The following is a 25303-nucleotide window of genomic DNA, read 5'->3' on the forward strand; positions in this document are numbered from 1 at the left end:
AATTATATCCATCTTCGCAGATATCGACCGGTGTATTAAAATAATGTCCTCTCATTATGGTAAGTAGATATTAATTACGGGATGCGTTAAGTTTGCGCTTGTGACGAAGATGTCGGCTCCTTTAAATTAAAACACAAAATAGCAAATTGTACGCTTCGTTCGGAACTTGTTGTGTGTTTGTAGTTTCTTTGTAGTGCTAGTAATTGCAGCGTGTGGACTTGAGCAGATAGCTGAGTGTTTAATTTACCTACCAATGTGTTTTATCCTTTATCCTGGCAGTTTGATGACCTTATAAGTGGGTGGTCTCCAGTTTTTTTTTTATTTTTTTTTAAAAGAATATTTGCCATATTTTTTTATAATATGACCAATATTCCCCTCCAAGTAGTCGGGAAAGACTGTGCTAGGAGTGGGTACGACAAAAGAGCAACGGGGCGGGGATCGAACCACCACCCCTCGGTGATGAGTCCGACCGCTCTTACCGTTGAGCTATTGAGGCTTAGAGAGTTCAGACTGAGGAGTTTGATTCACCTGTAGGGTTTTTAAGTTGTAATATGGCTCACTTTTATTGTGATAGGTGGTTTTGGGTGGTTACCTCTCTTACATCCAGTTACCCTACACGTAAAGGCAGACTGTCATTCATCATTTCATTGAATAAAATTTATTTCGCTAGTTTATCAATAATAATTGAACTAAATAATCGTCATAATAAGCATTGATTAAGGTGTCATTGACTGATAGTAAAATAAAAGATAATAAATTAATAATACTTACTAAGGTCGTGTATTTGGAATTTAATTATGTACTTAAGCTTAACGTAATCAGACAGTCATAAGAACTATGACAAATACCTATATTTTTACATCATATTTATTTATCTCAACCGAGATAATTATGAATAGGTATTGTAAGATTTATTCTTACAATATTCATAGTAATTGAAAATTACTGAAAACTATACTGCAGCCTTTCTTAATGTGTACTGTTTATCAACAAAGAAATTAGAAATGAAGGTAGAAAACGCATGTCATTTCACAACTTATTTATTTTAAATTATGTAGGGTTTGTTTATAAAATGTTATATAAAATATATTAACCATATCTAATTGTTCTAAGCTTATTAATATAATATATTTTCATTAATTTAAGAACAAGTTAATTATAATTATTATTATGTGTAAAATGACTAGTGATTTATACGCTCATTTTTAATTTGTTTGTTGGTAAATAGTACTCATGAAGAAAGGCTTTAGTATAGTGCAAGGTGCGTGACATCACTACAGTTATAACAATGTCGTTTGTAACATCTAATGAAGCATATCCGTTAATACAAATGCCTTCTTAATTAATTTTCTAACACTAGTGTGACAAGAAATAAAAAATATACTTAAAAATCTGTCTCAGGTGAGATACTCGTAATGTTGCAATGTCGTCGAACCCGGTAGGTAAACGAAATTTTTAGCTCAGAATGTTAAGATCGTAAGAATGTATCGTTCAGCATAGACTCAGAACACTTAAGCAGGACCCAAACAAGTTGAATAAAATAATAATCTTACCTATTTCAAAACCTTATTTCTCGATGTCGGTTAAAAATAAACGAGCGCGAAGCAAGCTCAACGTACCAATAGCACAAGAACGGTAGTCAACATGTAAACGAACAAAAAAAAACAACCACTTCGCAAACAGTATCGCCAAAGAACAAAGCAAACAGGCGTTGAGAAATGAGGCCACACGAAGGGCCGTGTACTGTCGAGTACGAAAGTGAATTACTCGCTTCAAGGCTGACCGGTCTCTCCTCACGCCTGCTGACCTTTGTATGATATCCTTGTTCCCGCTCGGTATGCCATTAATGGAATTATTCCGTGGCCTAATGTGGTTTTTACGTGCTCTCCATGTGGACGAAATGCTCTATTTTTGTGCCAGTCATACCTTTAATACCCGTAGTAAAAAATATCGTTATAATTATCATTAGCCGCTTAATGTGACACTGTAGGTCACTTGCCTCATCCAGACCTAGAACAAAAACCAATATGTCATCATCATCATTATTATTTTATAGAGGTAATCCATATTCGGCTCACTGCTGAGTTAGAGTCTCCTCTTAGAATGAGAGGGGTTAGGCCAATAGTCCACCACGCTGGCCCAATGCGGATTGGCAGACTTCACACACGCAGAGAATTAAGAAAGTTCTCTGGTATGAAGGTTTCCTCACGATGTTTTCCTTCACCGTTTAGGACACGTGATATTTAATTTCTTAAAATGCACACAACTGAAGAGTTGGAGGAGCTATCACGGCTCGGAGCCTCAATAACTCTATAGTTAACGGTTCTGACTAAAATCCGAGAGATATTAAGTACTAGCTGGCACCACGCGGTTTTACCCGCGTATTTTCCGTGGGAATACAGGGATAAAATATAGCCAATCACACTCACAAATATAATACCCATATAACCTCATAAACTTACCTCTTTACAATATTAGTTTAGATGATCGTCTACCGTTGGGCTATTGTCGTTACCAGTCAATACAAAATTCTACTAGGTTATTTCACTTTATTGGGGGGCATAGGAAATTCTTAAAATTCCTAAAAATAGCAAAGAGAGCAACGAAAGAAAATATCTTCTGTTTGTGTGTAGAGAACCTCCCGTTTTCTACTAAAACATCGAACCTTTGGACGCCATTTTTAAGGCACACACGTGCCAAGTTATTGAATCGTCGTACATTATATAGTCACACAAATATGCGAGTGTATCATTTGAATAACTCGGGTGACGGGCGATGTCTGCATCGGAATGCCCTGTTAAACCCTTTCCTTTCCTTCGATAATGACTGTAGATATGTATGCCAAAGGGTCCTTTAATATTTCGTATTATAGGACCCTTTGGTAGTATTTATGTTAAACATGGCACCGCCTTTATTTATCTACTTTTCTCGATCTATCTTTAAAACAGAAAATAAGATACCTAATTATTCTATATACTTAAAAAAATTACCGATTAAATTTTATCAAAACCGTATAATTTAAAATCATCATCATCACCATTAACAACCCATATTTGGCTCACTGTTGAGCGCGAATCTCCTCTCAGAATGAGAGGTGTTAAGACTAACAATCCACCACGATATCCCATTTGCGGACTTCACACACGTAGAGACTACTCTGGAGAAAAAAGAAAACTCTAAGATACAGGTTTCCTTACGATGCTTGATAGTAGGTAGGAATTGTAGCTAGGACTGTAAATACTGTATTTTTTGGGATAAACATTGATAACTAAAACATTGTATAAAATGCAAACATGACTCACAAATTAAAAAAAACTTGGGAGTTTCTGTTTGTATGTTCAAATATGTGCTTACAAACACAGGTATTGGCCCTGACCTTCTACCAAAATAAGTAAATCTGTGCATTTAAATAACGTCGTTCAACTGAAATAATTTAACCCAAAACAATTTTGAACTACTTCTGACCCAAATCCGAGAATTATCGATCCGAAGTAACCGTAGTGCTAATTTTATGCTATACCTACATTACTCTCCATTTTAGTCGAAAAAAGCTTAAAAATGAAAAAATCACTGCCTACCTTATGGTATTTATTACGAACGTTTTTGGTAGGAATTTTCCATTGTCTATAATTTGTACGTTGATAAATTTAGTTTAAACCTTAGTTCACGCTACTAAGTAGGACAATAATCCAGCGGGTGGGGATCGAACCCACTCCTCTCGGTGATGAGTCCCACCTTCCGTTACCGTGAAACTTGAGGTTTCAAATAAATTATGAACTGCGTCCAGATTCCTAAGATTGCAAATATCTTGATTAATTGTTCTAGTACATTATGATATAAGTGCGGTAAGTTGAAAATTACAGCCAAAGCGATATTGCAGCTCGAGCCAGAGGCGAGAGCTTTAGTAAGGAAGCAGCTGAGGTTGTAATTATCAAAGCGCACGTATGTTATACGACGTTTTATAACACATTTGCGAGGAAACACATTTTGAACACACTTTCTGAAAATGAATTTGCATCTTTGCCTGTTTTCCCGATGACATTTTGATACGCTTGTAATTTTTGCACAGATAACGAAGTGCGCACACCAGCGTTTGTTTTTTTGTAGACAAATGCACTAAAAAACAGCCAGTATTACTGATAAAGTAAATTAATATTTTTGTGTTTCTGATACAGATGAATAGATACAGAAAATGGTTGATATTTATTGTCAAAATTATTAAAATTAAAGAATTAAAAGTTTTCTCACAGAGTTAATTTTATTCATTAAATGTTGAATTCACTTTTGTGACATAAAAACTCTTTGCCAAGATTTAAAAAAGTACCGTTCGTTTTTAGACGTATGGTAAAGGTTTTATATTACATTACGGCACATGTGGATTTTACTTTACATTACGGCACATGTGCGTAATGAGATACATTACGATATTGAAATTGGTGATATATGCGATACTTTAAGAGCAAATGTGTTATAAACTTTATTTACGATCTTTCTAAATTATATCTGAGTCATTACCAAACTAATTGCATACTACGAGCAGTTATAGGTTGGCAGTAAGTTAGTTTACAAGTAGGCAGTACCTGTAACCGTGATATTATACGTCTTGGAATGTCAGTTAATGCTAAGCGTCCCTTCTACTCGGCTGGTATCCTTGGCAGCAACGGGCCTTGCCCTAAGCTCAAACACCTCACGAAATATATTTACTCGTATCTAACACATACTTGCGCAATTATTATTTTGTGTGGGAAGAATACTGTATGCCTATCATTTTGTTTATGAATCCCTGACCTGCAATAAATTGATTTTATTTATTAAGTTATTGCATAGCTTTTCGTCGTCATCAACCCATATTCGGCTCACTGCTGAGCTCGAGTCTCCTCTCAGAATGAGTGGGGTTAGGCCAATAGTCCACCACGCTGGCCCAATGCGGATTGGCAGACTTCACACACGCAGAGAATTAAGATAATTCTCTGGTATGCAGGTTTCCTCACGATGTTTTCCTTCACCGATTGAGACACGTGATATTTAATTTCTTAAAATGCACACAACTGAAAAGTTGGAGGTGCATGCCCCGGACCGGATTCGAACCCACACCCTCCGGAATTGGAGGCATGGGTTGATGACGACGTCGATAGCTTTTCGTACGTATCGCGTATTTCGTATAGCTTTACGTAACGCGGACTTTGAATGCTATGCAATATAAAGATATTGGCAGTCTCCGAGTGCCACACGTATTTTTTTTTATTATAAAAGAGTACAACAAGAATGTTAAGCTTTATTTAGTAGCTAATAGCTTTACACATCATGCCCATGTGGAATAGTGGCAATAATCTGCATTTCCGCGATGGACAGCAACGCTGATCCTTTGCATGAAAAATGAACCACCCCGTCTGACATTAATCGAAGCAATTAGCTGCTGTGTAATAATTCGGATCTTCAATAATGATATATATAGGTCAACACAGTATCTTTACAAAATAAATTGGGAAAGTAGCGTACATACGTAACTCACTGAGCTTAAAAGGGTATTATAAACTGAAAACCCTTTTTAAGGGTCTGCCTTTATTGGACAAATTACTCAAAGGTCCCTTTTGCAGGAAACTGTAGACCTTTGTTAAGGTTTCGCGGACCTGTTTTATATAGCCTCGATATAATATGGGCTCACTTGAAATCTTTTACACAATGTTTTTATTTTTAACTGACTTTAGAAAACAAAAATAATGATGGATTGAAAATGTTCATCAATTTATTATTATAGATCGTATTTCTTCATAAACGTCGTAAACGTTTACTGTATTCAATGTATATTTAAAAGTTCATTGTCTTACGCCACATCTATATTAACATAGAATTAAGCTAAAGGATTCAAATCGTATGTCGGCAAAACGTATTTGAAGACTTCAAAATCTATTTTAAAGACTACCGAATTATAACAGAGGCGGTGAATTAGCTCTGCATTCGATCTAGATTGAATGAATAAGCACATTCAACAATCAATTACAAATGATTCCAACGACGCGTGGGCAATGCGCCAGATGATAATTACCTTTATAGAAAAATGCTGAAGTAGCTATTATAATCCTTATACAGATGAAACATTTTATAATGGTCGCTTCCTTCACTTTATATAAGGCATATTCCGGTGTTGGTAAAAAAGGTAACACCTGCGTTTCATTATCGACTGTAACGTAGTTTATTACGTTTAACAGATGCCGACGTATGCTGAAATGAACGACTTAATCTGAACCTATAAAATTGTTGTTGCGTTACTCGAATACGAGAAATACGCCTGTAATACCTTTTTCACATACCACCACATCCCAAACTCTATAAACTTTTAGAATTTATAATTTATTTATTTAAATATACATATTATATGTATAGGCTGGCTAGCGCAGATGGTTATAGCGGTTTCAGACAGGAAAATCCTTGCAAAAGACAACGCCCTCATACTAGGCTCCCTAAAGAAAGCCGATGGTAGTTACACAAAAAACGACAAAGAAGTAAGTGAGACTCTTCTAGAAACACACTTCCCAGGATGCAAAATACTAGACTCTGCAGACTGGACAAACATAAATGAAACCTACAACCCAGTAGAATCAGACAGGGAACTCGCCAACAAGATAGTCACACATAACAGAATACAGTGGGCAATAAACACGTTCCACCCCTTCAAATCACCAGGCACGGATGACATCTTTCCGGCCCTTTTACAATGGGGTTTGGAATGGCTAACACCATGGCTAGCAGAAATATACAGAGCCTGCATAGCTTACAGATATATACCAAAACTATGGAGAGATGTGAAAGTAATCCTCCTACCAAAACCAGGTAAATCAGATTACACTGATCCGAAAGCTTTCAGACCAATCAGCCTAACATCCTTCTTGCTAAAAACCCTGGAAAGGTTAGTAGACAGATTTTTAAGGGATGGGGTACTGAGTAACACCCCCCTACACCCGAACCAACATGCTTACAGTACCAGCAAATCCACAGAAACAGCCCTACACTCAGTGGTAAACAAAATAGAACACAACATGGAAAATAAATTATCAACACTAGGAGCCTTCATAGACATAGAAGGTGCTTTCGACAAAACCACGTTCAACAGTATAGAAAAGTCCCTTGAACGTCATAATGTACCTCTAACAATAAGAAAATGGATAAATTCCCTTTTATCACTCAGGGCGATACAGATAAACATAAATGGTAAAACTCAAGCCATTGCTGCCAGAGGATGCCCTCAAGGAGGAGTACTATCCCCACTCCTATGGAACCTGGTGGTAAATGAACTAATCAGTAAACTGAACAACAATGGCTTCCTCACAATAGGGTACGCTGACGACCTAACAATACTTATAGGAGGAAAACATGAAAACACCCTAAGTGGAATAATGCAAGATGCACTCAAACAGATAGAAAAATGGTGTACACTTAACGAACTATCTGTTAACCCCAGAAAAACAGAACTTATTCTGTTCACACATAAAAGAAAACCAAACTTTCCAAAAACACCGACTTTATTCAAAGTAACCCTAAAGCTAACCACAGAGGTAAAATACTTAGGGGTAACACTAGATCAACAGTTGAACTGGAAAAAACATATTGAAACGAAAATTCAGAAATCTACAATCATCCTATGTCAGTGCAAACGCATGATAGGCAAAACATGGGGACTAAAACCGCACATAATGAAGTGGCTATACCTTACAGTTGTAAGAAGCTCAATGACATATGCATCTATAGTCTGGTGGCCAAAAGTGATCCAAACGACAACTCAACAGGAACTTCAAAAATTCCAAAGACAAGCACTGCTATCCATAACGGGCAGTATGTGCACAACACCGACAGCTGCAATGGAGGTAATACTAGGAATTCCTCCATTACATCTCCATATAAAAGAGGAAGCAACGCTTACAGCTCTCAGACTAAAAACATGCGGACTGTGGAAACACACAAACACAGCCCACACCAACATCTTAAAAGAGGGAATACAAATAAACCCATGTATGGAGTGGATATGTGATAAAACACAAAAACAATTCGTGATGGACAAAACATACAAAATCAATACAGAAGAAGCTAGTAACTGCTACACAAACCCTGACACCCTAGATGTGTACACGGATGGGTCAAAGACAGACACAGGTACTGGAGCAGGAGTCTACTGCCAAGACCTCAATATACGGATTGCACAAGCGCTTGGTAAGCACAACTCAGTCTTCCAGGCAGAATGCGTCGGCATCACAACTGCGGCTGTTGCCGTGACCAACAGACAGGTAACAAATTTTAACATTAATATACTTAGCGATAGTCAGGCAGTACTAAAAGCACTGGCAAAACATTCGACCACGTCAAAACTACTGCTGGACTGTCACAAGGCCCTAACAAAACTTGCAACAAATAACACAGTCATCCTAAGATGGATAAAGGGACACAGCGGAATTTTAGGTAATGAAGCGGCTGACGAACTGGCGCGTCGCGCCACGACACTGAAGGTAGTAGGACCCGAACCAATAGTACCCATACCATTCAGTGAATACAAAACATGGTTGCACAAACAAACCATCAGAACCCACGCTGAACTATGGGGCAGTATAACCACATGTAGACATACAAAGGAGGCACTTCCAAGCCCCGACCCAAGGTTAACAAAGAAACTTATAAACCTTCCACGAGATAAGTTGAGAACAGTAGTTGGCCTCATAACTGGTCATTGCCCACTAAACAAACACCTTTCAATTCTAGGTATGACAGACAGTCCTCTGTGCAGAGCCTGCATGGAGGAGGACGAGACACCGCTACACGTTATGCTCAGTTGCAGAGGCGTAACGGAACAACGAGCAACCTACATTGGCTCCTCAGCGACACTCCATGAGGCTATCGGCGACCTGGGCGGCCTGCTAAGCTTCTGGAGCGAGCTCGGCTGGATGGAATAAATCCAGCGGGAACCTACACCGGAGGGACCCACGCACAACGGCCAATCAAATGGCTAAGTGCGGAAACGGCCCAGAATAAAGAAGAAGAAGAAGAAGCGGTTTCAGACTAGCGTTTTATACGCGCGTATGAGCTGGTTTTTGGAAGCGCACGTAAGCGCGTATAGGCGCGCCTTTTGGCATACGCACAACTCGTACAAACGGTGACGCACTTCTAAGCTCGTTTAAGTTATATCGATACTGCCACGACACCGCCGGTTCGAGCGAACACACCGAAATATGCCCGTTTACGCGAGCCCGGTTTTTTAAAGCGCGTAATGTAGCGCGCATTTACGCGCGTATGCTGAAACGACCGTATACGCGCAAAAAATACGCTAGTCTGAAATCACCCAATCCATATATTTTCGGTAAAACGACTTGATTTAGACCGTAGTAACAAAGTGAGCACAAATGCGTTTGAACACCATTGTTAAATTATAAAATTTAGTGATCCAGGGCAGATGCGCCGCTCCTGTTTTCTTGGTGAAAGAATTTTAAAAATCGGTACAGTAGTTTGTTTAGAGAAAATCTTAAAATACAAATGTTTCTTCTTCATAATATTAAGGTAAATAAACGAAATAAGATTTGTTTTTTTGTTTCGGTCGGTATTTTTAAATCTGTAAAAACAAGTACTCGAGCGATTTAAAAAAAAATCACCATTAGAAAAAGCTATATTAGCTCTGAGTAAAATAGGCTAGATTTTATACCCGTAATCTCACGGGAACGGAAACTACGCGTGTAAAACCGCGGCGCGTCCGCCAGTTTACGAATAAAATAAACGATTCATGGAATTTCACCTTACGCGCCAGTTAGCAGCGAAATTGTTATACCGGTCGGTCCCAAAGGGGACATCATCCGGGCCCAGTGCCCACCGGAGCGCGATTCCTGTGACATGCCCCTCAGCCTGTCTGCATACGTCCATCTAGTTACACTTACCTTTCCAAATGTTCCTGGTACACTCGCCGTCAGATGTGATACTGAATAAATTCAAAGAGAATATTAAAATGATTACAGTCGACTAGTGTAGCTGTATGTAGATTTTATTAGGTACTCATTTATTGCTGTTCTTTTTTTTAATTCCTCGAGTACTTTTTGTATGAATGGATAAAATGATAATTACTCGTGCGTTCTTTTATGTAGATCTGACAACGTGAATATAAAACTCTACATAGTGATTGATTTAGTTTCGGAGCAAATGAAAGTGTTATAAAATTACACTTACTCTAAAGTTTCAAACGAACATTTATTTTTAGTTTTTTTTGTCTCATCTAAAGTATTCGTATGTATAATTTTCGTAGTCACTTAAATATTTGCAAGGCTTATTCGCTAACTATGTCTTTTCGAGGGTACCTACAATAGTAACACATTGACATATAAATGCATATGTATATGTATGAAATAGTCTTCAGAAAATTATAACGCTATCTTATAGTTTCAAGGTTAAAGGTAAGCAAATGCTACTATAAAAAAAAAATACTTTTTCTTAGTAAATACACCTGTAGCAAACATTTATTTAATTTGCTTTTTATTGCGAATTGCTCGTTTTCGTTTACATTAGAGACCTTTGTTTATATTTGTCGTTGACTGTACTGGCAAATGTAATTTTAGAAGTTAAATTGTCCTCAATAAAATCCAGACCACGCCTTCCAGGGACCGACAATTATGCAAATCTGGATGTTTCAGGTTCGCAGCATAGTGCTAATTATTCCACATCCTCCAATGTGCAATTGTGCATGCATTAGCGAGTATTTTAATGTTAGGTTCAGTTAAAATTGTACTTTATTATTAATTGCCCCAATTACTGTACCAGGCTTCGACTATTCCATTCCAGCTGCACATAGCAATCATGATATCGATCTAATATTATGAATGCGAATGTGGGTTAGTTAGTTCTTTTATTGTTCCCGATGAATGGAAAAATGGCAATTTAATGTGTTTTGTTTCATTGAGATATAGTAGGTGGGAAAACAGTATTTTGAAAAACGGAATTCGAGAACATATGCTAATAATAAAAACATTATTGTATCTCATGACAACAATGTAGGTAAACACATTGTGGTAGGAGGTTAATGGTGTTGAATTTTCACTTGAATATTGTTTATTTAAAATAGTGCAGGTCAATATTTCTTGCCTATTTTATTTCCTAAAAAATGTTACAAATAGATTGACACATTTATTTTCTCACTACTCGACTACTAGAATTCAGTCAAAAACACATTTGAAATTGATGAATTTGATTGATTGATTAATAATAATTCATGAAACGGCCTACACCTGACCAAAAACACAACATGCGGTGCATGCTAGACAAAATAATTTAGAGCCAATTAATATAGATTTACCTTGTATGATTCTAATATTTAACAACGAGGAAGCACTATTGGAAATAGTCGCTTCTCCGCTCAGAAGTCGGTACGATTATTAATACCGAAGCGAGCTCGTTAATTCCGCTCTCCGGCTGAAAGAACTTGGAAATGCGCTGTGAGCAGATTGAATAATTTCCGCTTACGATCCGCTGACTGATAACTCCGCTGTAGCTACTCATCATCATCCCATATTTAATAGCGCACTAAAGGATTAGGCTCCCCTTTACTTATAGGCGTGTATTTGGAGGTTAGATTTATATATTACTAGCGCCCGCGACTTCGTCCGCGTGGTAATCAGTTTTTCACAAATCCCGCGGAAACATGGATTGTCCGGGATGAAATGTAGTATATGTGTTAACCCAGAGTAAAATCTATTTCCATTTAAAATATCAGCCAAATCGCTTCAAAAGCCGCAGCGTAAAGGAGGAATGAACATACACACTAACTTACACACACACACTTACAGACAAATTTTCTCCTTTATAGTATTAGTGTGATTTTTGACGCCCTCTCTTGCGCAATTGGTAACGCTAGTGTCATCAACAGAGAGGTTCTAGATTCGATTTTCAGCTCTTAGAGTTTAAATTTCCTAAATTGACTTGGGCCTGGTCTGGTGGTAGGGCATTTGCCGTGACTAGTTATCACCTAAATAGCAAAGACGTGCCGCCAAGCGATTTGGCAGTCCAATACGATGCCGCATAGAAACCGTCGAGAGGTATGGGTGAAATGAACTTGTTCCTCTTCCAAGAACGTCCACTTCCGTTATAGACGGTATAGTCACTTAACACCAGGTAAGATCGCAGTCACGGGCTAACTTGTCATTGACTACAAAAAAAAATATAACCACCACTTTCCTCAAGAATACGAGCTGGGTGGCTTTGGGTCATAATGTTTGACGCAGTCTCTGAGGCACCAGGTGTAACACCACTAACTTCCTGACTCCGGACTGCTGCAGACTGCATTCAGGATTTCCTAAAAGAAAGAGGAGCTCAATATTTCAAGGCCTTACTTATGATTTGCTCCTAGGGTTCAAAGCAAAAACTTAGTATTGAACTAACGAGAAGGGCTCTCGCTGATACATAATTATGCATTTTATGACTCCAACAATCGGCCAGCATATTGAGCCAAAAGCGGTTTAAATGTACGGAAAATTCAAATTTGAACGGCGACTGGATGTTTACCATAAAAATAAGATTAAATAGAAAAGTGGATGTTGGCCGCAGGTCAAGAAATCGGTGCCAGATATACTGAGCGGGAACGAAAGCTGCTTTTCCACTGGACAAAGTATATGGAACAGTAAGCTTAAAAGTGAGGGGCTCGATGAATAATGCTATGTATATAATCTAAGAAAAGATGAACAGGATATATAGTGTGAAAAATGCATATTTTAAAGATGTGACGTTTTTTATTTAAAGCTTTAGAACACACATCGATTTATCATACAGCAATTAAAAAGTCTGTTTTTTGGCATGTAAAATGGTATGCGCCAAACTTCAATTTTGCTCTGAAGTTGCCCAACACGCCAAACTTTGTAGGTATTATATATTTTTGTATACTGAGTTGCGGCGAGGCATTTGAGTATCTACCTAGAATATAATATAAATTTACACTTTAGTTTAAAATTTTCTCTTTTTTAAGCATACATTTCGTATGTGTCTCAAAGCCTATCTATATCTCTATTTCAAGTGGCGAACAGATATACCTAAGTACTCTTCTCCGGGGAACATGATTTATTTATTAATTACAATTTATCTTGGCTCTACTAAAGCAAACTAAAATACAAACACATCCCGCGCATTTCAGCGACTATTTGAAATACTAAGCTTAGCTAAATCGCTTTTCTATGTACAGCTGTACTTTATTTATTTTTTTTATTTATTTATACTTTATTGCACAAAATAAAACAAAAACAATAACAAAGGAAAACATAGAAAACAAGTATGTGCAAAGGCGGTCTTATTGCTTATAGCAATATCTACCAGACAACCTTTGGATAAAGGAATTAATGTAATTAAATGCGGGATAGTGCAACAAAAAATATATATATATAATAATTAAAATAGTATATTTATATATAATACATGTATAAATATAAAATATACATAATATATAATAAAATAAATAAATAAATATATAATAAAATAAATATATAAATATACCTGAGTAATAATTATAAAGAAACTATGAATTACAACTATACAGGTAATATTTGAATAAACGACTTTTAAAAGTTCCCAGTGTCTTTGAATTACGTATTTCATAAGGAAGACCATTCCAGAGAGTAATTGATGTACGTGTAAATGACTTATTATAGAACTTAGTGTGGCTAGGAGGAACATGCAACCGACTGTTTGTACAAGCTCTCAAATTTTGGCGCTCAGTATTTGAGCCATGAAAAGAAAATTTCTGTTTTAAATAAGAAGGAGTGCAAGGATGATAAAGGATGGAGTATAAAAGAGACAGAATATGCAGTTTACGACGTTGTCTGATAGGAAGCCATTTCAGACGAGCACGATATTCAGATATGTGATCAAACTTGCGTAAACAGAAGATGAATCTAATACACATATTCTGAAGACGCTCAAGTTTGTTGAGCTGTTCTTCAGACAAGTCAGGATAGGAAGAGTCGGCATAGTCTAAGAGTGGAAGAATAAGAGAATGCGCTAAGGAAATTTTTGTTTTAATAGGAAGAAAATTCTTCCAACGTCTAAGGCATCCGATAGTGGCAAAAATTTTTCGGCTCACCTCAGCAATTTGTGGGCGCCAGGATAATGTATTGTCAATTAATAATCCTAAGTTTTTCACAGTCGGGCTAATGCTGACAACTGCATCGCCAAGTAGAATGGGAGGTAAACTAATCGACGCAATCTTTTCAAGTTGTTTGGAACCACCCAGTACTTTATTAAAATTAAAACGGAACATTTATTGGGTACAACAAATAAGTCGTGAAAAACAAAACTCAACTCTCGTGGAACTGCACACTAACAGATTTAATCTTTTAGGTCATAAATATGTTTGTAGATCACAAAATAGTGTTATGTAAAAGAAGCGGAAAGACCAATAGCAGTTAAGTGAAAAGTTTTTTGTTGTTCACGTTAATTTGATTTGTTTCTCGATTCGTTTTATTTAACTCACGAGCTCTAGCAACTTCTATGGCGCCTAATTTGGGATGACCTTTTATGGAGTGCTCGGGGTGATACGATGAAGTTGTTACTAATATAGAACCTGCTTATTTATAGTATTAATTAATTACTAGTGTAGTAGATCACGACCTACACTGCACCATATGTGGCGTAAATTTTCAAATGTTAATCGTTTACTTTTTTACACATTTTCATAGTATGTCTAAGTCTCCGTTAAGAGATTCCGTTTAAGGATGTCTATTTTAAAAGATTTTACCTTATGTGTGCTTCTTCTTAGAGTAAGCGCACGCAGAGGGGCGATTAGAAGAAATGTTAGACTTTGGGGTCCCAAGGTGCTAGAATTTTTTGACGACGTAATGAAGAACCGAAAACCTTCGTACGCGTCCCAGGGACATAAACTACGTATGGATGTAGACCTCTGCGATGCCTGGCAGTTGTATGGTAAAAAGGTGAACAGGGAACTAGATCGAAAAGTTCCTGTGCGCTCTCTCAGAAATAAACCTTAAAGATAAACGACAGACAGGCGACTTTTCGGCGATGCTCTAACGTGCTGTAGGATCGTCGTGTTAGGAAGTCCTTCCAAAAGGCCTGTACAGCAGAGGTCGTCAGCTGATATGATGATAAATTTCTCTAAGCTATAAACTGCGCCGTACAGTTCACTGTGACGTCAATACCGTAACAGACGTCCGGACGATGCTAAGGACAGACTGACTTAGAACAAAAATAATTACACCGACGCACAACGGTGCGGGCGTCAATAAAAAAACGTGAACGATTAAGAATGTACACAGAGCAAAAACTAAAACAGCACACACGACTGTGATCCCACTTATTTATGCAATAAGGTGTAAAATCCCTTGTGCAATTACGTCATTTTATAACATTTCACCATCGTTCGTGCTGCATTGCATCGGACAACAGTTACACATACTTATTATGAAGTTAACTGCATATATTGGTTACAATCGTGTTAGTCGATAAATCAATTCTCCTATTAAGTAATTTCCGCGCTATGCAATTATACCTACTGTTATTAATTTACTCGTAATTCTTGCAGAAAAACTTTCGAGTTATTATCGAGGCTCTGTAATAGGACTACGTACCTGTTTCTTTTTTCTAGTGTCATCTTTTATATAACTCTTCTGTGTGTGTGTTTGTCACTTAATTTATCATAAATACGGCTGAACTGATTTGCTAGAAATGTTGTGTGTACCTTATAGTACGTGTAGGTAGGTATATTTAAGTGGATGCCTGGATAGTTTAGAAATTAAGTCACCGGTTAAATATTGTGATATCGTTTTCTTATAAAATTGCATTTAGTTACTTTTTTACTACAACAAAGTTCGTTATTTAATTATGTAACTCGTTAACTTTGTATATAATTTTTTGGATTATAGTCAAAACTATTTGTATAAGAAGCTCAAAATATGACTTTGCTTATCTTTATAGAAATGGTATTTGTAAATTCAAAATTATAGTTATACGAGTATAAAAGGTATTACAATACCTAGTAGCTAAAGATATAGCATTTCAGGTAAAGTTTGTCGTATTAAAAGGCTTTAGTAGATTTTTATCTTACGATTGTTTGCTTTTCATAGCAAGAGTCGTCATGTTATATGCATCTGATTATGTCGCTGCGTTCTACGCTCTGAGAGATAGCGGAGAAGTTGGGAAAGTTATTTAATAGTCCTAAAAGTACAGCTCGTGCGGATTAACTTGACACCTGGTTCGAATGATGTTTGTACTGTGTGTGGTAACCAGGTGTCAAGTTAATGCGTACGAGTTATTATATGCATGTGTTTTGTATGTTGTCAATAAGTTTTTTTTCTGCAATACATAACTTTTCGGAAATAGTAGTAAATTAATAAATTTAATATAACCTACATCAAAACTGTTCTTAATGTTTTGTTTATGCCAATTTATTTCGTATCCACCCCTAACACAGTCTTTCCGATTAACTGGAGAGAACGAGACTATAAGTCATATTTAAAACATGCAAAAGATATTGAAAAATTCATGTTGTCTTCAAATAGCCATCCATAAACCAACCGCATTCTTCTGAATTTATCTTAACCGTTTAATTCCATATATCCTTCTAAAATACATTTTTTAATTATCAATTTACTTGATAAAGTTTTCTCCACTAGCTCTTTCCGAATTTATCTTAACTTTAACCGTTTAAATCCATTTACCCTTCTATTCCATATACATTTTTTTAATTATTAATTTTACTTGATAAAATTTTCCACTAGCTCTTAGTTATATGGTGGTGTTTGCATCGGTCCACCTTCTCTCAATCGTTATCTTGTTAATTGGAGAGCGCCTACGTAGCCGCTCCACTTGCGCTTATTGTTAGTGTCTCGACACTTTCTAGAGTTATCTGAGCCTAGTATCTGACTCTAATGATCTCACTCTGCATTGTAAAACCGACGTTTGCTAATGTCACCGTTGCTACTGCGCTCATGAAGCTCCCATCTCTTTGATCTATTTTTATGGTTCTATTTTTATACCTGAGATTTGATATGAGACTAGTAAACAATCGAGTGTACAATGAGCTTGGCATAGTAGTTCGTAACTCTCTCGATGGTCCGCGCGCACGACTTCATACCCGCGCAGTCCTTTCCCCCCGTTGCCCGCATATCATACTCATGGGATTGTCATCAATGAACTTGCCACGTTATACTTACATCGTAGTAGGTACGAGTATGTCTTGTTGGTCCATTGATTTGCTTATGTGGTTTCTAGTCCTGGGTGAGGCTATGAAATACTGAGCTTTTTCTTAAGAATTTATTAGTTGAAATTACACCCCCGGTCCTCGTAGAGTTCAAGTCAGTCAGTTGACAACGTCTTATAATTCGATGGAGCCTGCACATTCGAAAAAAGATGAAGTCATGCGTCGTTCCTTCACTTTAGGGTTGCTAACTTTTTTTTACAATAAATAAAGTATATCTCGCTCTAGGGTTGCCAACTTTTTTTACAAGAAATAAACTATATTCTGGTCAATGAAGATTATTAAACTGTATTTTAGAAAAAATACTGTTTAATAATCTTATTTTATTTTATTTATTTATTATGTTAATTAAAACTTTCTTTTGAAAAATGCAACCATTCCATTAGTATTTTCTGATGTTGTCACGTTCAACTATCGTCAGTAAACCTTTACAGACAACCGATTTTTTTTTAATCTCGTGTACTGAAATTTTCGTATATTCGTATATTTCTTAGCCTTATATATGATACTTATGATACCTACCTTGTATACGCAGAGAACAACGCAAATAGCGTCTGGATTCAAACTATAAAGTTACCTACATGTCGGATAGACAATATCGTATTATGAAGTCTGTTAGCAATCATAATGAAAGGTTAACACGAGTTCATCTGTTCATATTGAATCGTTAAAACATTTCATTAACTTTCGTAACGATAACCATAAAACTTGATGTTCATCGTGATATTTGTTTTGGAAACTGGCAAATTAATTTCGTATTGTTCCGCGCTCCATTGACCGGATACAAAAGATGTTAGCTTACTTGGCCGTGTTGTTACAACAACCGTTCCATCCCATGTCTACGTCTACGTTGTCGGTCAAGAGGTTAATAAGGGCATTTCGAACAATGCCCAGTAAATATAAATAATGTGAATAACGGATATACGTATATTTTAGAACCGAAACAAATGTATACCTACATACATATATTTGTTCGCATCTACTGTAGGTATTCGATTTACTGGTGATCTATGTGATGGTATATCTATGTATAGAATGCTATTCATATATTCATTCTATACGTTGATATACGCTAATTACTAGGTGTATAATTTGTGCGACCTACCATTACCACTTTTCTGCATATGCATTTCTCTATTTCGACATGAAATATTTTCTTGTTTCGTTCTTTTTAAACCCCTTTTTACGTAGTCGGGTTATAGTTTTTAAAGTTTTATTTTTTGTTCAATAATAATGAAACATTAGGCTGATCTGGCCAGTCACTTACTTGCATACATAACTTGCAGCGTATGTTAAAGCGAAATTCTAAGAAGTGGAAGACTGCATGACCACACCTTATTAATAATATATATAATTATAGCTTTCCTCGATAAATGGGAACTGAAAGAATTTTTCAAATCGGACCAGTAGTTCCTGAGATTAGCGCGTTCAAGCAAACAAACAAACTCTTCGGCTTTATAATATTTGTACAGATAATAATCTATTTCACTATCTCCGTTGACAAAACTAGAAGAAACCTGGTATGTAAAAACGCTTAGTGGTATTGCAGCTATTGATTTACTATGCTAATGGTTGAAGAGAGTATATGTTTGTTTGTCTTGATCATTCGCGTAGGAGTAACAATAATAGGTACTTACCGTAGCCGTAATTTACAAACATTGTGAGCACGCTTCTCTCTTCTATTGTTTAAACTGTTCTAATTTTGTTCAGTACATAATTGACCTTAATTTGGATTTTTCTGATTCAATTACTGTGTTTTATCGTAGCTACACTTTTCTACCATTTCTCTGGCGTCATTTTTCGTAGATATGTATTTTTTTTATACTATTAGCCATATCTTTTTCAATTACACACTTAATTTGTGACTTGACAGCCTATATGACCTCTGCCTCCAACTTTTTAGTGTCTCAAACGGCGAAGGAAAATCTTGAGGAAACCTGCATACCTGAGAATTTTCTAAATTCTCTACGTGTGTGAAGTCTGCCAATCCGCATTTGGCTAGCGTGGTGGTTGGACTATTGCATAACCCCTCTCATTTTGAGAGGATACTCGTGCTCACCAGTGAGCCGAATATAGGTTGTTAATGATGATGATACTTCATTTTGTTTCTACATCGGACAACTTTGTGTTACGAGTGTGTAATGCATGAAAATGGGAATGGAACCCTAAACTTCGGTGATTTGATTCCGACCACTTGGTGAACCCTGTGGTAGACCATTAAAGTAGGCACAATTCTACCTGTTGTTTCTGTTTGCTCTACCAACACACAAACAATTACAATTTAAGAAAAAATAAAGAACAAATTATTATCCCGCCTAAGAGAGCATCTATGAAATGTTTGTATAATTGCAGCCTCGTCGGAGTTCTAATTCGTGAGTCACGGAGTGAAATGGCACGCGGTCCATGATCGGCCCGCCTCGCTCAATTATGGTGCGTGATGTGACTTGTAAACCATTGTTCCCAACTTGGCGCTGTCGCCGCGTCATACGCCCGGCCAGATGTGGCTTTCACCTTCTTTTGTAAGGGCCAGCGTAGAACGAGTGATCCAGTGGTATCAGCTTGTGGACACGTCATCATTAACAACCCATATTTGACTCACTGTTGAACACAAACCTCTCAGAATTAGTGGTATCAGCTTGTGGATACGTCATCATTGACAACCCATATTTGACTAATTGTTGAACACAAATCTCTCAGAATGAGAGGGGTTAGGATGATTGTCCACCACGCTGGTCCAATGCGGATTGGCAGACTTCACACTCGTAGAGATTTAGAAAAAATCTCAGGTATGCATTTCCTCACGATGTTTTTCCTTCCCCGTTGGAGGTTCATGCCCCGAACAAGATTCGACTTCCTCCGAATCGAAGACAAAATAAGCTCTCATGGGTCACATTTTGGTTACGTTTTGTAAAGTTACTCTAAGTTCGTGAATAGACTAGCGAGTCTTATCGGTCGGTTTAACGATAGCCGTGAAATGGTAAGAGACATACAGACAGACAGTGATTTTGTGCCAATCTACTTGCCACCTCAAGGTCCGGCGATATCTCCAACCATTCGCACTGGCCCTAATAGAAACTCCATCTCACGAATCTTTTGCCATGTACGTAACGCGTTTACCATATACACAATCATGCTTTCATACATCAGATTGATGGACCCATATACAGCCTGCAATACGAGGACGCATTATTGCGGGCCCGATAAATACACGAATCATTATATTGTCACATCACACCCGGCCGGCGGCGCCGCGGTACGGCTCGGTAACGGTCTGCGGAACTGGGACACTGCGTTGTGCGTAATCCTATTATGAGCTCGTTAATTTAATCCCGCTTAGATGTCGACCTGAATTACGTCGACCCGTGTGAGTGGCGGCGCTGCGGCCTTTCGCTGATATCGATTCCTGTCTGGAGTCAATTCGGGGTTTATTGACAAAACACTTCGGTCTGCAAAAACTCTGGTGCGAATGAGGGCTAAGTTAGGTAGTATACCTACCATCTAACTTCTTAGCCCTTTAGCCTAGGCAGTATACCTACTATCTAACTTCTTAGCCCTGATTCGCACGAGAGTTTTTTTAACGGACGTCAAACAAGCGTTCAAAGATAGTATGAAGGTCTATTATCAACTCCCAATATTGAAAATGCAACAATGCTCGAAAAACGCGTCGTGTTTTAAAAATGCTGATTATGGTATCTCTCACGTAATACCACCAACTTCCTAACTAAGATTTTCTAGTAAAGAAAACACCCGATATTTTTTATAGCATACAAGATAGCGATCTATCTCTTAGTTGTAGAATAAATAAAAAGTTAAGTAAGGTGCCATCGTTTCTGTCACCTAATTTAAATTTAACATACCAAGATTGAATAAGAAGGACGGGCGTACGAGGAATGGGCGTATTTAATTTTTGTTAGAACTACGCTACATGACAGCGCTGTTATTAACCGATGTTACCATTGCCTCTTTGTACTAACAGCTACACGGACTCACGTTTAGCTAGATACCGCATTCATCCAAGCGTATCCAATTGATCAGTGTCAATCGGATTTTAGCCCGTTATTTTAATATTCCGTCATTTTGATATGAAAAATCGTTGTTGGTTGGGTAGACCGACTGATGCCATGACGAAGTGTAAGAGCAAAATAATTTTCATGTTTCCAACCAGTAAGTACTCTGATTAGAATAAATGCTAAGAGTGATTATTATTTGTTATACCTTTCGTACAGAGACGTGTTAGAAAGGATTTTGGTTTTCATTATAATGATTATAAAATCACTAAATACTTTTTTGTGACTTCATCGTACATTGCGAAAATAGACATGTTGGCTTTCATACTACTAGACAAACAAGCGGCGTCTACTTAAATATAAATCCGTGAAATGCTATAATAAAACGATAGCGTGCTAAATCTAGGTTAGAATAATAAAACAGGCAGACGTCTATGTTGGATGGCGCGACGTCTAGGTTGCTTCATGTTGAGAAAAAAAATACACTTAGTATGAAGATGAACTTTCTACAATGTTACCCGTTTATAATGTACATTGAACATGCGAAAAAGTTCAGTTGTTTTTTTTTTTTATTTTAGAAATATACTAGACATAGTAGTAGGATTAGGCTTGTAACCTTTTCCTTGCCCCTGAGGAAAAGGGTATGACAAATTTCAGCGGGCGAGCTTCAAACCGAGAACCTATTGAGGCGGTTTATACAGGTATTTATAAAGACCGTCAATGCTAGATAATTTAGTAACATATAAAATTTGCATTAAATTTCGCATACAGTGAAACCAACATTTCTTTTAATAAGTACGTTTTTTCTACTGTTCTTTTAAATTCAATTGTGCAGTATTCAATCTATTAATTTGCTATGTTACTCCCTTTGGAGGACACGAAGCAACTGTTAATTATTATTTCATTAAACAAATACATTTACACAGTAGAACTTGTACTGCAAACACAGTCGTGATACAGTCATTTGTTATGTCATTATCTTCGACCCAATAACGTAAACAGTACGACACAAAAACTATTAAATATAGCGTTCCGCGTTTAGTTAATGGACGATATCCAGTCCGCGTTCCGTGAATCATAAACAATGATAGATGACCAACAAAACTCCGCCCTTGACTCCTGATTGTAATATAATGAGGACGAATTATCCCATTAGGTACGTCCAAACGTCTATTTCGAACTGCCCCGTTGTCAAATTAAGGTTGATTAGCAGAACGGATGCTCTAAAAGCTACATAATTGGAAAATTTGTTGCTGTCAATTAGTTTAATCGTGGCAGCCGTATAAACTAGGAGACCTTTGTTGAATTTTTAATACGAAAGTATGCTTAGTTAGACAAGTTTACATGTTTACATGTTAGGGGAAACTCTAGGTGGTCAGGAAAAACAGAGAAATGGACGAGGAACCTGAGAAGGAACGTCAGGGAAATATTCTGCTATTTGAATCTATCTACTACTATCTAGGAGTAATTGTAATTATTTCACTACATTTTTCTTTATGTGCTTCTTTTATGTGATTAATTAATGTACTTATTTGATTTGGTAAGATTATCTTCTAAAAAAAACCGAATAATAAACCAAATAAAGTATTTCCTATCTTTGCGGTAGGTACGAGTATTACCTTTTACATTTAGCATGTGTCTGTCGTTGTCGCGATGAAGATTTTTATGAATTCCAGCGACCTTAGGCGTGGTCGGTATAACGAACTTAACAAAAACTTAAATTACGTGATCACAAAGGTCCAATTTTGTTGCCGTCGTCGATGTTATCAAACGTGGGCGTTGTCACGATAAGCTGGAATCTCTCAGATCCTAAGGCTGGGTGCCCACTACGCCGGACCAAGATTTGCCGGATACGGGACTCCGGACATTGCACCGGACCCCGCCAGAAATTCTGATAGTCAAAGGCTCACCTCAGTTAAATTTGGATCTGTGCGGGTCCGGTTAAAATTTCTCTATTTGCTAGACCCGAAATAAACTGAATAGCTTCATATACATTGTACACTGTACAGGCAGTTTTACCAGTTCCAGTGTAGTGAGGAACCGGCCTTTAATTACATCGGTAAGTCCTCTTGGATACTTTCTCGCCGCGGGGAGGCAAGAAAGTTTATGTCGGACTTTAACCGACTAAAACCTCACGACGTTCCGACTCGTCGCCTGTTGACTGGGCTACGGGAACGTTTCGTTACCCACTGCAACTCAGTCAGCGGCATCCGTATATTAGGCTTTCTTTATCTTCTTTGGTTGGGGGACAGATTCCCCGTATTCATCACGCGGAGGTCCTCGTAAAGTAAGCAAATGGCGATCGTGAGTGTGAGAGGCTCTCCTAAGGCGGTTAGAATGACTCTCTCTCTCAAACTTTCCGTCGCCTCTTTCTGTGACATCAAAGTCTCACAAAAGAGAAGTGGGAACCCGGCCTAACTCAACACACACAACGGCTTTATTAACCGCAACCAGTACGTGTAATGAAGTTCGTGCACGTCCAACGGTCGTGTTTCGAACTTGGACCGAACAATGTGACGGCAATTGTTTGGTAAGATCCACCGCTTTAGATAGCACCTGCGGAAATATTAGTTCCGAGAGCGCTGTGACATTTTAAGTTGAGCGGGCAATTTCTTTCTGAGCTGGCTTTGTGTGTTATTGCTGCACGAGCGCACTCCTTGGATTGTATGACTTGGACGACTCACTCCGGTTGCTAGGGTATCGAGCTATTAGCTATAACTACAGCGCTCGTCGCTAACTGAAACTTATCTAATTCAAAATATTTGGTATATTTTTGCCATACTCTTTGCTTAAGTTAAGGAACCATGATTGCGTTTAAAATTTTTCTATTGTGAAGCAGTGGTTTGCGCGGTGGATTTACAAGACGGAGGTCCTAGATTCGATCACCGGCTGTGCCGATTGAGATTTTCTTAATTAGTCCAGGTCTTGCTGTTGGAATGCTTCGACCGTGGCTAGTTACCACCCTACTGGCAAAGACGTACCGCCAAGCGATTTAGCGCTCCGGTACGATGTCGTGTAGAGACCGAAAGGGGTGTGGATTTTCAGTCTCCTATCAAGTTAGCCCACTTCCATCTTAGATTGCATCATCACTTACCATCAGGTGAGATTGTGGTCAAGGGCCGACTTGTAAAGATAAAAAAGAAACAAATTATTATAGGTACGAGTATATCGTGAATAAGAACCGAATTACTTAGTTTCATAGATCAAATTTTCTTCTGGATCTAGTTACAGTTCGTATCACTAGAGCCTCATATAGTTCGACTGGTCTAGACGCAATTTAAATAATTGATTTTATTTTAGTTACACATTAAAATTGATTAAGATTAAGAATGCCGCAACGTTGTGAATGTTTAACATAGCCACGCCAATAAAGATTACCAATCCAGCGCTAAGTATTTTACATGTTGCCTTTTTGATAAACTCCAACTACTGCATTCGACGTAAATGATGAAATGGTCTGAAGCGTCGAGTGATTTATACCTGGGCACGCATAAATGCGCTCCGTTTATAGTCAAAGTCATGAACCGAATGTAAACGTGGCCTCGTTACTTTATAAGCTCTCGACCAGTCACCGTATACTGAGTACCAAGGGCGTAAGATTCTCATCTCATTAATATTAAGCTGCATAATATGCCTATTTTACTTGTTTCTTAAGATGATACTTACACTTGAGAGATAATCGTATTTGTTTGTTATATGATGTTGGGCGATGGAACAATCTATGCAAGGAGTATCTCTGCATGATCGAATCAGAAATGAGAAGATCCGCAGAAGAACCAAAGTCACCGACATAGCTGCTCAACGAAGCTAAAGTGGCAATGGCCGTGGCACATAGTTCGAACAGCCGATGCACGTTGAAGTCCCAAGGTGCTGAAATGGCGACCCCGCAGTAGATAGCACAGTCGACCCCCTGCAGGTGGGTTGACGACATCAAGCGAGTCGCAGGGATTCGCCGGATGCAGGCAGATGATGATCGTGATGTTTGGAAGTCCCTTCAAAAGGCCAATGTCTTGCAGTGAATGAATTTAGCTAAACAAACTTGAATTATGTCATCTTCACTCCTTGCTTCGAAGAATCATAA

At 37.7% G+C, this 25303-nt stretch overlaps 2 protein-coding genes across 4 annotated transcripts in view; both read left to right on the top strand.

Moving 5' to 3' along the window:
- Nucleotides 1-25303, top strand: part of LOC112050357 (CCR4-NOT transcription complex subunit 6) — a 264366-nt gene that overhangs the window by 127042 nt on the left and 112021 nt on the right. The window lies entirely within an intron of this gene.
- Nucleotides 7611-9054, top strand: LOC128198417 (uncharacterized). Of its 2 annotated transcripts, none has more exons than XM_052883871.1 (2): nucleotides 7611-8205; nucleotides 8749-9054. In XM_052883871.1, the coding sequence occupies exons 1-2, from the start codon at nucleotides 7656-7658 to the stop codon at nucleotides 8937-8939; spliced, it is 741 nt and encodes a 246-aa protein (XP_052739831.1). In that variant the 5' UTR covers nucleotides 7611-7655; the 3' UTR covers nucleotides 8940-9054. The 2 variants fall into 2 exon arrangements, with proteins under 2 accessions (XP_052739831.1, XP_052739832.1); XM_052883872.1 differs by having other exon boundaries at nucleotides 7611-8279; nucleotides 8749-9053.

Source organism: Bicyclus anynana, chromosome 10 (assembly GCF_947172395.1).
Source record: "Bicyclus anynana chromosome 10, ilBicAnyn1.1, whole genome shotgun sequence".
NCBI classification, from domain to species: Eukaryota; Metazoa; Arthropoda; class Insecta; order Lepidoptera; family Nymphalidae; genus Bicyclus; species Bicyclus anynana.

Bases quoted from the DNA above. Each gene is read 5' to 3' on its own strand.
- LOC128198417 (XM_052883871.1), top strand. From the start codon at position 7,656: ATGATAGGCAAAACATGGGGACTAAAACCGCACATAATGAAGTGGCTA. The intron at 8,206-8,748 runs GTAAGCACAACT...TTTCAATTCTAG, and splicing joins ACGGATTGCACAAGCGCTTG to GTATGACAGACAGTCCTCTG.